The sequence below is a fragment of the Stomoxys calcitrans genome, chromosome 5, assembly GCF_963082655.1.
Source record: "Stomoxys calcitrans chromosome 5, idStoCalc2.1, whole genome shotgun sequence".
NCBI lineage: Eukaryota > Metazoa > Arthropoda > Insecta > Diptera > Muscidae > Stomoxys > Stomoxys calcitrans.
The window spans coordinates 110,228,241-110,242,222 of NC_081556.1; the positions used below are offsets into that span (position 1 = coordinate 110,228,241).

Sequence of the window (13,982 nt, forward strand, 5' to 3'; positions counted from 1 at the left end):
GAGCAATATGGAACTCAAATGAAAGGCATTCGGGAGTAGAATACAAATTTGTTATCAAAATTTGGGTCCAAGTACCTAGGGGGCTGCCCCGACTCCAAAACCCCTTCAAAAAGGCATATTGAACCATAATGACAATATGGGACTCGACTGAAAGGTATCGGGAATAGATTACGAATATGGTCAGGAAGGAGGAATAGGCTATATAAATTATTGATAATGGAAAGGTGCGGACCCTTCCCCGTTACCGCAAAAACACCACCTAAAATCAAGGTTGGCAGATCGGGACAATATGGGTATCAAATGAAAGGTGTTGGAGAGTAGAGTACGAATATGGTATTAAAAGTTGGGTCCAAGGAACCCAGGGGCCACTCCAACCCCAAAAGTTCCCCAAACAAACATACTGGACGTACATATAAATAGGGGACTCAAATGAAAGATATTCGGGAGTAGACTACGAATATGATATAAAAAATGAGGTCGAATAAGGTTGGAGATCGCCCCACTCCCAAAAGGCTCCCCCAAATGGGAATATTATTCGATCATAGTTAGATGAGATTCAAATGAAAGTTATTGGGAGCAGATTACGAATATGACAATAAACTTTGTGTCCAAGAATCTAGATGATGATTTACCTCCTAAATTCGCCTCAAATAGGTTATTTGACGATGGGGATCAAGTGATAGATATTTTTGGGAGGAGTGCATCATACAAAATTGAGCTCAAGTGGCATATGGAGTGTGGCGCACGGCTGTATACACCAATCAAGATGGGGTTAAATTGAGGGTATAGGGTTTTGGACTACGAATCTGATATCTTCATTCTGCTCATATATCTAGCGGACCACCTCACCCCAAAGCAGTCGTTCAATCATAATGACCTAACAGGACACTGTGTGATTTAATAATTAATGACGTTCAGCGTGATAGGAGGAGTTGCAAACCTTAACGTTAAGATTGCTACCATTTTAAGCTCATCGATGGACAAGACCAAAGGGCGTGCTGCTGGCAATACTTTTTTGTTCAAAAGTTTTACATGGTTTAATAGTAAGAATGTCGCCACCACACCAAATATATATACTTTGAAGCAGAAAATCGTTTTATATGATAATTTGATTTGATTATAAAAGAAATAACTACCACATGATGGTTAATGTTATAGGCGTTAAGCCACTCCAAGCGAGTAGTAGCACTAACATTTAAATTAGCGCCATCTACTAACTGTTTTCAAATGGATTTAGTTGATCCAATTGAAAACAGTAAGAGCCAGTAAATGGCTCTAATTTAGAGAAGCCAACATGAACTGAAAGAGGTCAGATGAATGTTCATGGGCACAATTGCAATGTATTTTGTTGCATAGCTGGTTTGGATTCTTTGGATCCAAATCCCCTCCTCAGTCAGCAGCCGTAAAAGGTTATTTATTGTGATCATCGGGACGACCAAGAGCCTAATGGAAAGATCAAGTGGGGAGAGACACCTCGAGAAGATCGAGTCGTTTGGAAAGCTATTCTACGTTCGGCTAATGGGAAAAATGTTCCATCATAACCAATTCAAGTAAGCCAATAGTGGGTCACAAGCGTCATCGACCGTGCACGTTGCGGAAAACGCATCCTTCTTACAATTTAATTGCAAGTTCGACGAAATCGAATGTTATAAATTGGAACATGTAACTGCAACTTGTGAGGGAGACAGTTGAAGCAAAGGAATAAGCGTCATCGACCGTGCACGTTGCGGAAAACGCATCCTTCTTACAATTTAATTGCAAGCTCGACGAAATCGAATGTTATAAATTGGAACATGTAACTGCAACTTGTGAGAAAGTCAGCTGAAGCAAAGGAATAAGATCCACCCCTGTCAAAATAATTTTTTTGCAAACTGCGTGGTTTGTCTCCCCAGTTCTCATATGAATCATCTCCAAAGATGATCCCTCCCTACTACGATGTCATCGCGTATCAGACAGCTCTATATAGCATTCATGAGAATATGGTAGCAGAAGCGGTGAGTGAGCTGCAGAGTGAATGCCGTTCTTGTAGACCATCCGCTGCCCATAGCACCTGAAAAGGTTAACCTTCCCCAGCCAACGTTCTGCATCAACAATGTTTTGGCAGGTGCAGCCGCCTCAATTTATATGGTGATAGGATTGATCCCTACGTGCCTGACACATTTGACTACATATCTCCTGATCATTTTCCCAGCCTATCCTACTAGGCTTAGTACCATATAACTCTAGTCTAGGGGAAGACCGCACTCCCATGGCAGCCGCTTGTACGTACCGGATTGACCCGATGGATTCCTTCATTGACAAGGGGTGGCGCCTCATGGTAAACCATAAGAGTAGAAAGGCCTATGGGGGTGGACTAAACACCCAAATATGGTGCAAATGGTTTAACGTCCCCATCACAACGCTAAACGCAACTCACTCATGTTTGGAAAGTTGCGACTACCACTAAATTTCCCATGAACATTCCATTAAGGAACAGGGGATACTTCTCTCATTTCAATGATTGCAGTCCGACCAAAGTTTAAGCTCAATGATAAGGGATCTCCTTTTTTGTGCCTAGTCTGAACGGCGTGCCGCATAGCGACACCACTTGGAAGAGAAGTTTTAACACGCCTCTGCGCCACAGTGGCCTCCAGATCTTGATATTACCATTTTCAATGATAAATGAGAAGTATCCCTGCTGTTGCATAAAAGAAACTTCATGGGCAAGTTTGTATAGGAACGCCATAGTGATTTTACCAAACGCACGAATATGATTAGATTGACTGTTGTTGTTGCTGTGGTTGTTCGATATAAAAAAGAATGTGCGTATCAGTTGAAAGGAATCTCATTTTCATTAGATTTAGCTAACCTTTTTATTCTTGTGAAATTCCCTTTTTCTTGCATTGGGTCATATGTTGTATAGTAGACTTATTATACCCACAACCACAGGATGGGGTATACTAATCTAGTCATTCCATTTGTAACACTGAAATATTGATCTGCGACCCCATAAAGCATTTATATTCTGCTTTACGTTCTCGAAATTCTGATTCGATCTAGCCATGTCCGCCTGTCCGTCCGTCTGTCGAAATCACGATAGCGGCCGAACGCGTAAAGCTACCCACTTGAAATTTTGTACAGATACTTAATATTGATTTCGATCGTTGGGGATTACAAATGGGTCATATCGGTTCAGATTTGGATATAGCTCCCATATAAACCGATCTCCCGATTTGACTTCTTGAGACCTTGAAGCCGTAATTTTTGCCCGATTAGGCTGAAATTTTGCATGTTATGTTTTGTTAGGACTTCCAACATCTGTGTCATGTATGATCTAAATCGGTCTATAACTTGGTATAGCTCCCATATAAACCGATTTCCCTTTTTCAATTATTGAGCACTTGGAAGCCTCAATTTTCATCCGATATGGCTTAAGTTTTGCACACAGTGTTCCCTTATTACTTTTAACACCTGTGTAAAGTAAGGTCCAAATCGGTCTATAATCTGACATATTGGGTTGCCCAAAAAGTAATTACGGATTTTTTAAAAGAAAGTAAATGCATTTTTAATAAAACTTAGAATGAACTTTAATCAAATATACTTTTTTTACACTTTTTTTCTAAAGCAAGCTAAAAGTAACAGCTGATAACTGACAGAAGAAAGAATGCAATTACAGAGTCACAAGCTGTGAAAAAATTTGTCAACGCCGACTATATGAAAAATTACTTTTTGGGCAACCCAATAGCTCCCATATAAATCGATCTCCCGATTTGAATTCTTGAGTCCTTACAATCCGTAATTTTTGTCCGATTAGGCTGAAATTTTGCATTGTAGTGTTTTGTTGGGACTTCCAACATCTGTGCCATGTACGATCTAAATCGGTCTGTAACTTGGTTTAGCTCCCATATAAACCGATTTCCCGTTTTGCCTCCTTGAGCACCTGGAAGTCTCAATTTTCATCCGATATGGCTAAGGTTTTGCACACAGTGTTTCTTTTAACAACTATGCCAAGTAGGATCCAAATCGGTCTATAATCTGATATAGCTCCCATATAAACCGATCTCCCGATTTGACTTCTTGAGCCCCTGGAAGCAACAATATTTGCCCGATTTGGCTGAAACTTTGTATGCGGTGTTCTGTTTTAACTTTCAACATCTGTGCCAAGTGCGTTCCAAATTGGTCAATAACCTGAAATAGCTCCCATATAAACCGGTCTCTCGATCATCCTTGTTTTTTTTTTCTTACAATTTTAATTTTAATTCAACTAAATTTAGTTTGTATAAATTTTTAGCAGAATCCATGGTTGTGGGTTCCCAAAATTCGGCCCGGCCGAACTTAGCACGCTTTTAGTTGTTTTTTCACTTACGTCTAGACCAGCACTATCAGTAACATTGTAGCGTGCTTGGCCTTTCGGAGCGGTTCAATTACCAGCAGAGGCTTTGATCTCCCCCAACTGTGGTATCACAAGTACTAAAATAATATTGCAAAATATCCGTGAATACACGAACTTCAATGGGGCGAACTAAATTCATACTTTAAGTTTTTATCTCTACAAACTTTCACTGATTTAAGCTCAAAATAACCAAAATTATTAAATATTCCAAAATCGTCGAATCGCTGACTAAATAGCTTATCTCCAAAACAAAAATGACTTAAGCAATACCCCACAGGGTTTTATGCTTGAAAATTGTCCAATAGCTCTATTAAAAGGTTTTAAAAATCGTACATAACTGCATTGATAAATAAACACCATTGAAAAATCCATAGAAAGTTATGGCTTAAGTAGTCAAATTACATGCACGTCATCCGAAATGCAATCAATATTTTCACGTCAAAACCCCAGATATGATATAATGGCCGAAAGGCAGGCGTTGTTGCGACTGATGTACGTCAGATATGCGCTCAAATGCCGCAAAAGCAACAGCGAATAGAAGACTTTAGTTTAATAAGTAAATGTACACCATACGAATATTAATTAATCACTGAGTCAATGATGCATGACAAAAAATATGTATGGACTTGGCGAGAAAATACAAAACAAATGCGGTAATCCCCTCCCCTACTGCCTAGAGCAAACGAACGGTAGGGCCTGATTTCTTAAAAAATACGATTCTCGAGCATTATTCAAATCCATACCAAATATGTTTATAAAATGCATTGAAAAGAATAAAGAAATCAAAAAAACTGAATGAGCTTCATTCTGGAGAAAAATGAGAACAGGCAAACCAAAGGGCACTTTTTGCATTCAAATACCTTAAACAAACAAATTAAGAATTGTTGTTTACAACATTTTTTAGCTGAGATTGCTGTTTTTGAATGGCTTTGGGAATTGATATCGAACAATAACAGGGGCAGTAACATTTCTGAAATTCTTGCTTGACATATCGTTGAGGCACATCAGAAAATATGTAAATTTTCGAAATTCTAAGGCGTACAAAGCTTGATGTACAATCTTATCGATCATTAGATCATATTATTAATAGCACAAAAAAAAGATAAATGTCTTCACATTAACAAAATTATAAACAAATAAAATAGTTTGAAATTCTGGCTATAAAAATATTTAAGAAAATACTCAATAGGCCTAAATGTGGGCTAGGCCAAATATTTCATACCCTCCACCGTGGATGATAAATATCCCATGTACTGCTGATATAGCTTTAATGTAAGAAAAAGCCAGCTCATAGCCAGACAGGCATATGAATGGATGGACAGACGGACTGCCAAATATACATACAGAGAGACAGACTGATAGAGGAAATGATTGACTGATATATGTATGTATGCACTGAAAGACGCACAGACTCAGAGACGGTTGTAAACAATCCCATGGCAGTCGGTTGTAGGTACCGGATTGACCCGATGAATTCCTTCATCGGCAAGGGCTGCCACCTCGGTGTACTTCACACTGCTACAACAACAACAACGGTTGGAAACGCAGATTTGCTAAGAGGGAGTGGTCATTGGCCATAAAAAAATATGTGCTTATCCCGCATATTTACGACTGCCTTGGGGTTCACACCTTGCTTTACTTAGAATACTTCCATTTTCTTCCTAACACTTGTTGCAGCGACAAATTTCATAAGGCTGAGACTAATAGCCGAATGGAGAACAGAATGACTGCAGACTACGAAAATATAACTTAAATGTAGTAAGTTTTGGTAAGTTGTTGTCCCCACTCGGGACAGTTAGGTCAGGCGATTTGGAGACATTAGGTCTATTGTGTTCGCCCTAAAGTAAGGAAGAAGGAAACAAGTAAAAGCGCGCTAAGTTCGGCCGGGCCGAATCCTATATACCCTCCACCATGGATCGCATTTGTCAAGTTCTTTGCCCGGTATCTCTTTACAGGCTAACAATGGACAATAGATTAGTATTGCTTTGCTATTGAAGCTATTTCAGCTATTATTCGGGCCGTACTTGACTTGGATGTTTGTTGCAAAATTTGCAAAAAGAAGAAGGGCTCAAGAAGCCCTTCCACTGCGTGTTACATACATGATGAGACCACACTGACGCTGCAGAAGTTACCACTGACCGACCAATCGCTTTGTATGTGCTCAACAAGGTTTCTTTGTCAGTACTCCAAGTTCTGCCTGATCATGTTGTTGTTGTTGTTGTAGTCACATTTGCATGTGGAGATGGTGATCCTCGTAAAGCTCATGTAGGTGAGCAAGCTCGTTCCGGTCCAAAGAACCGATCGCCACTGAAATAGAGTGGGGCCAATAACATTGCAATCCGTAGCCTCTTTTCAACCAAGGCAGAAAAACAAAGAGCCAAGAACCAGGCGGATTGGCCCTATGGAGTCTTTCATCGGCAATGGCTGCCGCCTCAGTGTACAGCAAACTGCTACAACAACCAGACGCATGGGAGGTTTCACTAATTCAGTAGCACGATCACCGCCCAAAGCGAATCTATTTCTGGATAACTCGTTACCCAGCAGAGCATGGCAGCCTTCCCCATGGTTTGAACAAGCTCCTTGATTTTAGTAATCGGTCTCGCCCACACATGGCGCGATCCACATATCGTGACAGTCCGAGCGGGCTGCCGATTTCGCAACGAAAAATCTTCAGTGTAAATAAATACAATTTTGCAAATTTTTCCACGAACATTCCATTAACATATCAAATCGGAATCGTGCTACACACTAAGTTTTGCCAGCCCCAACAAATTGTCGAAATACCGAGTAGACCAATTTTGGGGGACAACCTAGTGCTTTGAAATTTTACACACGATTTCGCTAGCATCTCAGCTCTAGCCATTTCAAATTTCAAAAAGTTAAAGTTTCCTCCCACTGTGCTCCGTATGGAGTTGGGGGCTTAGCCTGTAGACGGTATAATTCCTCGGCCTAAGCTCCCAACTCCTTCCAATCGAGTTGTCGACAGAAGTATGGCGTTTTCCGTCCCCATGTTGACCCTTTCCTCGACGTTCCTTGTCCAGCGTTGTCTTTGGTTAAGGCAGGTACCTGGCCTTCGGAGGGAAATTTCCCAGCTTGCGCCCCGGGACGAAAAGTACCACCTCAGCGCAGTCTTCCCCATCGGCCCCCGTCCAGCCAGATATTTTCCTTAACGCTCCCTAAATAAGTTTTGTAATAGCAGAAGGGAATCAGCACGCCTACAATTATGACGTCATCGTCATAAACAAAGACAATAACTTTCTATCGATCCCGGGACGTGATAACTATGGGCACCACACGGGTTGCTCATCGTCATTACGAGAAACTCAGCTGAGATTTACCGGGCGCGTCCACAGGTTGCGGATAGTGGGATGCTCTATATATGGAGTAGCTGCAACTGCAGTCGCGGATAATCAGCGGTATCGAATGGAGAGGAGTGAGAGATCGACTGGCACCGGTTCTTGCTTAAATACTGCGTGTCCATGACACTCGACACGACAAGGCGAATTATTGGCACCTTTTCCTATGGACCGGAACAAGCTTGCTTATATATGGAGCTGGACGAGGCATATACATACACAATTGTCGGTTTTACGTACCGGATTGACCCGATGGAGTCCTTCATAAAATTTGGCTTAACTAATCCATAAAAAAAAGTTTTACTTCGGTAGTAATTTATGCAGCGTCAGTGTTGTCTCGTCAGCTCTTTGACACGCAGGGGAATAATATGCAGATTTTTCGGAATGCCGCCCTTGGAACTGCGACGGACTGTCTCCTCAGTTCTCATGTGGACCACCTTTATCAGGGAACAAAGATCCTACCAGTGCGAAGTCATAACTACACACTGTCTAATCTATACCGTTTGGCCTGATTTTGCAGAGACCATCAAAATTATTATTTTGTGGATAGGTATCCACCGCCCAGAACCCTGATCTATAGCGTGACGTTCAGCGCTACAAGAGAGAACCTCTAGATCAAGTGGCATATTAAGCGGATCTAGACAAAATTCATGCAGACACGTTAGCAGATGCGATAAATAACTACCGGGTGAATGTAGTCCTTGGAGTACAACCGCCTCCCATTGCACTTGAAGAAATTGACCTCTCCGGCAAACCAGAGTAGTTGTGGCTCATTTACGATCCGGCAGATACAGCCGCCTCGGAATACACAGCCGCAGGATGTGTATTCCGATTGTGACCTGGGACCACACGACACGTGTCACCTGTTTAACCGCCCAGCCAGAAACTCTCGTCTCAGACCCAGATCTTTCTGGACGCACCCCATCGTAGTCGCAGAGTTCCTGGGTCTTGACACTCAACAGAATCAAGAAGACGAAAGATAGAACACAACAAACTGCTACAACAACAACGAAGAATACAATAGTCAACCCCTCTTTGAAATAACAAAAAATTACACCCTTTGTTAATGAAAAAAAATCCTATCTTTAATTTCTATGCACCCTAATGTATTTGCCAAACAGCCCTTCTCATTTGGCATATAAACGACGAACACATGAGACAACATAAACTGAAATTACAAAAGAAAACCGCCAACTTCCACTTACCTCAAAACTGACCACTGTTGCAGTGCAGCCATAATCGATAATATCTATTTCCACTTTGGGCGGTGTTTGTGCTGTCGGGGTGGCTGTGTTGATGACTTTTGTAATGCGTGAACGTACAAATTCAAAATCTGCCGGCGCGGCGCCATTGACACGTTTGTACAGACACATGGCACCCGGTAGCAGTAGGGCCTGTTGACGTGCCACCGGCCATGACGGTTCAATTGTATAGCATGTTGGTAATATCTTTTGCACCTGTAAGAACAAAGGCAGTCTAATTTGAGTAACATTTAACAATGTAAACAAAAAGTCTAAAAAAAAACAAATTTTGTAACAATAACTTCAAACACGATATAGGCGTAGACGTAAAATGCCAAGTCACACAAAACAAATAATAAATGGCTACAGATGTTAGATGGTCTGAAAGAAGTATTTCCTCTTTGCATAGATGATCATGCATGCATAGCACGATCGGCAAATTTGGCATTAATTGGGGAAACCTACAATTCATTCTGTGAATATAAAACAAATTAAGTTTTTTTCTATTTTTTCAAAAGCCTTGTCATTTTTGTTACCCAACAAATTTGCTCCAGTGTCATACCAGAGGAACCATATTCTACAGGAAATATAGACTTAATTTGTATACGATGTGAGTACGGTATGAGTGGCAATCCTCTACAGACTCACCTAGACAATTTTGTGTCCACTATGATACAGTAGTAGCGATTGGGCGCGCCCCCAATCTGAGCTAACTGGGTTTTAGAAGCGGCAAGTCGTCTTTCTTTTGGGTTTTACAAAATTCTATGCACATGAGTGATTGATTTGGTGCTAACTATACCCGTGGCACCTGTCGTTAAGCTACAGTCGAAGAATCTTGGATAACAATCGGGCCTAAAATGGAAGCTAGACACACGCACAGCATATGTTCTACTATAGAAGACAGGCTAGAACATTGAGGTCCGATCTGTGTGGTGCTCATTGCCATCACGAGAAGCTTAGCTGCGAGCTACCAGACGCGTTCACAGGTGGCGGATAGTGGAATGCACCATACAGAGTAGCTGCAACGGCAGTCGCGGACAATCAGCGGTATCCAGCGGAGAGTCTCAGTGAGAAGTCGGGCGGCACCGGCTGTTGCACAAATATTGAGTGCCTATAATGCTTGATATGACAAAGGCGAGTTATTGGCGCCTTTAAATAACCAATGGCCACTCAGTTCCCCCGGACCGGAACGAGCTTGCTCACACAGGAGCTTGACGAGTATCGCCACTTCCGCTACAACAATAACAACAACAACATGGTTTCCTCTTACTTGTCAGAGACTTATCATGACCTACCCGACAAGTCAGATTTTCTGATTTAGACAGTGACAACCACAGTGGTGGAGCTCTTTAAATTTTCAAACACATAATGTTGGAACATCCGTAACTACCAATTTGTTAATAACTGCAATTTGCATTTCGCTAGCTACATACGGCCCGACACCTGAATGTTTAACTGGGGTTTAAAGACAAACTATTTTTGGATATTTAATTGCGTACTGGCTGTCTGAACCTTCGTTAGGATATTTTATCTCGGTTACTCCACCACTTTTCTAATTTGAAGCATCTACACATGATACAACAAATTGCAGTGACCAGGTAAACTTTTCCATATGCCCATTCCTGTTGTTGTTGTTGTTGTAACAGTGTGGTATACACTGAGGCGGCAGTCCTTGCCGATGAAAAACTCCATCGGGTCAATCCGGTACATAAAACCGGCAGCCATTCCTAGCCCTTTCCAACTTTTAGAAGTATAATTTTTTATACCCTCCACCATAGGATGGGGGAATACCATTTTCGTCATTCTGTTTGTAACACCTCGAAATATGCGTCTAAGGCCCCATAAAGTATATATATTCTTGACCGTCGTGACCATAGAAGTCGAACTAGCCTTGTCCGTCCGTCTGTCTGTTGAAAGCATCCTAACTTTTGAAGGAGTAAAGCTAGCCGCTTGAAATTTTGCACAAATACTTCTTATTAGTGTAGTTCGGTTGTTGCTGTAAACGGGCCAAATTGGTCCATGTTTTGATATAGCTGCCATATAAACCTATCTTGGGTCTTGACTTCTTGAGCCTCTAGAGGGCGCAATTCTCGTCCGATTTGACTGAAATCTTGCACGTAGTGTTTTGATATCACTATCAACAACTGTACTAACTATGTTTCAAATCGATTCATAACCTGATATAGCTGCCGTATAAACCGGGTCTTGACTTCTTGAGCTTTTAGAAGGCGCAAATCTTATCCGATTTGGCAGTAAAAAATTACTGACGTGGTGTTTCGGTATCACTTCTAACATTTGAGTATGGTCCAAATCGGTCCATAACCTGGTCGAATCGGACTATAACTTGATATAGCTCCTTCACCTTCTCCGTCCTTAAAGAGATACTGCGCAAAGAACTTGACAGATCCGATCCATGGTGGAGGGTATATAAGATTCGTCCCGGTCGAACTTAGCACGCTCTCACTTGTTACTCTTATCAAGATGTTTGTATTCTCATCGGACCTATTATATAGTGGTATAGTTTTCTTAATCTTCCCAAGCCACGATGCCAAGCGATATAAGTAAAAAATTACATTTTGTGCAACCGATGGTGGGTCTGACCTCAGTGCGACAGTGATGCTGATTGAGCCTCTCTCAGATCCGACTGTATGTGACTTTGCAAAAGCGATCTAGATGATATATGTTGTACACACAAATTCACTGCATGGCGCACTCTTAAAAGCCCCTGCAATTGCCAATAAATTTCCAGCAGGTGTAGAGTTCTTCCAACTAATTCAATGGCAGATGTCAAAGGTTCCAGTTCCAACTCTTAGTTTTCTTCTAAAATTCTTCTTAAATTCTTATAAGTAATTCTACCATAATCTACATACCTGAGTACGCACTACAGCCATTGCATCGGGGTTAAGTTGACCGTTGATCTTCAAATACGGTCCAAAGGAGTCGACGTGTGTAATATGGAGACGTTGTTTGCGCTCATTGTTGCTGCTGCTGCTACCGCTGTCGGTCATTGAAGGCGCTGATGACGACGCGGTTGAAGCAGAGCTTGGAGGTGGTGCCGTCGTGCCAGCCGACGATGATGATGATGATGCTGTTGCAGTTAAAGCCTGTGAGGTGCTCATTGTGGTGGTTAAAGAAGTTGCGGTCGTCTTGCGGTTTCCCAAAGAACTGTTTGCCCTGCTTGCAGACTTCGAGACGTTAATCTAATTGCTTTCAGACTTTTTTTCAAATATTTTATGCGTCCGATATGTAATCACATTCCACGAGGTTCTTATGCTGCAAGCAATTCTCAATCGGCAGTGGATGGAAATTTAATGCCGCTGCTTTTGATGGAAACCAAGAATCTCGGCAAGGAGAGTTACTATTTTTGCTGTTGTCGCTTGCGGCGTTTCGTATGACTGTTCGCTGTTTGTCGAGATTTCGATATTCTGCTAAGTTTACGTTTTTTCTGCGTTCTGTATTATATTCAGGTTATTTATGCTTCATTCGCTACTTTTCTCTGTAAGAAAAAAAAGAGAAGAAACAACAAATCACACAATGAAAACCAATTGTTGTTGCTACAAAAAAAAAGAAATATACAAATGATGGTGGAAAAAACGATTAATTTGCATGTTTTTGTGTTTCTTGTTTTTTGTTGGACGCCAAAGAAAACAAACCTTTTGAAATGAAAGAATGTAATTCTTTATGCTCCTCTAATATTCTTTATTTTTTTTTGCCTCTTTTTAACTTATGGCCAGCCACAAATAACAATTTCCAAATGAAATTTTTCAAAAGCTGCTCCCTAGCCAGTCACATCAACGATGTACCGTTTGATATTAGACCACAGACAGCTGAACTGCATTATCACCAAATGTGAGAGTAGAGAGAGAAGAGGACTTGAAGCACGGATAATTCGAGAACTGTCTACGATATAGCGTTGCCGTTTGACCTTTCCATTAAATTTGATCATCCCATGTCGGTAAAAAAAAAGATTTTCCCGAACATTTTTTTAACGACCAAACACCTTATATTATATTATCTTGAAATTCTAGGGAATATATTTAACCGATTAATCAAAAACAAAAATATCGATTTTGAAATTTGTTGCGGACAACGCACAGATAAATAAAGTGCATTGGGCCATTAGCACTTTATTTAGCAATCATACCTAACCTCTACAAAAATGTACCGGATAAATATGTAGAACATGACTTTCCCAGATAATTGGTAAATTCATAACTCATAAATACTACAAAGCCTTAAATAGCTATCGATAACTTTCGGTGAAGTCGATAATCTAGTACAAAGCTCAAAAAGATAAAAAAAAATATATTCAAAGCCCTTGGAGAAACTAGAAAGTTGCGTTAGATTAGGTTACAAGGACTGGCTACAAGACATACCGACAATTTATGTAATTTTTGTTTCGGTCATTCGGCCACCCTATTCTATAGGTCAGCATGTCCGCCTATGACGCTGAACGCCGGGATCGAATCCTGGTGAGAACATCAGAAAAATTGTCAGCGGTGGTTATCCCTCCTAATATCGGCGACATTTGTGAGGAACTGTGCCATTTCTTATGGCAGAAATGTGAAAACTTCTCCACAAAAGTTGTCGCCCTGTGACACGTCGTTCGGACTCGGCTATGAATAGGAGGCGCCCCCTCATTGAGTTTAAACTTGAATCGGACAGCAATCATTGATATGTGAGAAGTTTGCCCCTGTTTCTTAATGGAATGTTCAAGGGCAAATTTGTAAATCAATAACTGAGATTGCATAATGCTGTAGTTAAGTACTATATGGTAAAAATCATGCTCAATCGGTTATTATTATATATCGCATGATATCGATAACTATATCATTTCATTTGCTTACACTGTTTCCTTTGACATGTTTAACTTTAAACCCCGTTTACACTTTATGGAAGACATTGGTGTTTTATGGGGTTTTATATTGATAAAGTTGGTATTACACGATATGTATACTCATATGTTTTTTCAAATGTGGCAACTCTGAAAGTTGTACACATCGTGTGGTACGT

At 40.9% G+C, this 13,982-nt stretch overlaps 1 protein-coding gene across 1 annotated transcript in view; it reads right to left on the reverse strand.

Annotated features, from left to right (window-relative positions):
- Positions 1 to 13,982, reverse strand: part of LOC106096062 (maternal protein tudor) — a 43,459-nt gene that overhangs the window by 22,947 nt on the left and 6,530 nt on the right. Inside the window, exons 2-3 of the mRNA XM_013263608.2 lie at positions 11,840 to 12,465; positions 8,934 to 9,185 (exon numbers count right to left, since the gene is read on the reverse strand). Of these exons, the coding sequence (XP_013119062.2) occupies positions 8,934 to 9,185; positions 11,840 to 12,088 (501 nt within the window). The 5' untranslated portion in view covers positions 12,089 to 12,465. The remainder of the gene's footprint in view (positions 1 to 8,933; positions 9,186 to 11,839; positions 12,466 to 13,982) is intronic.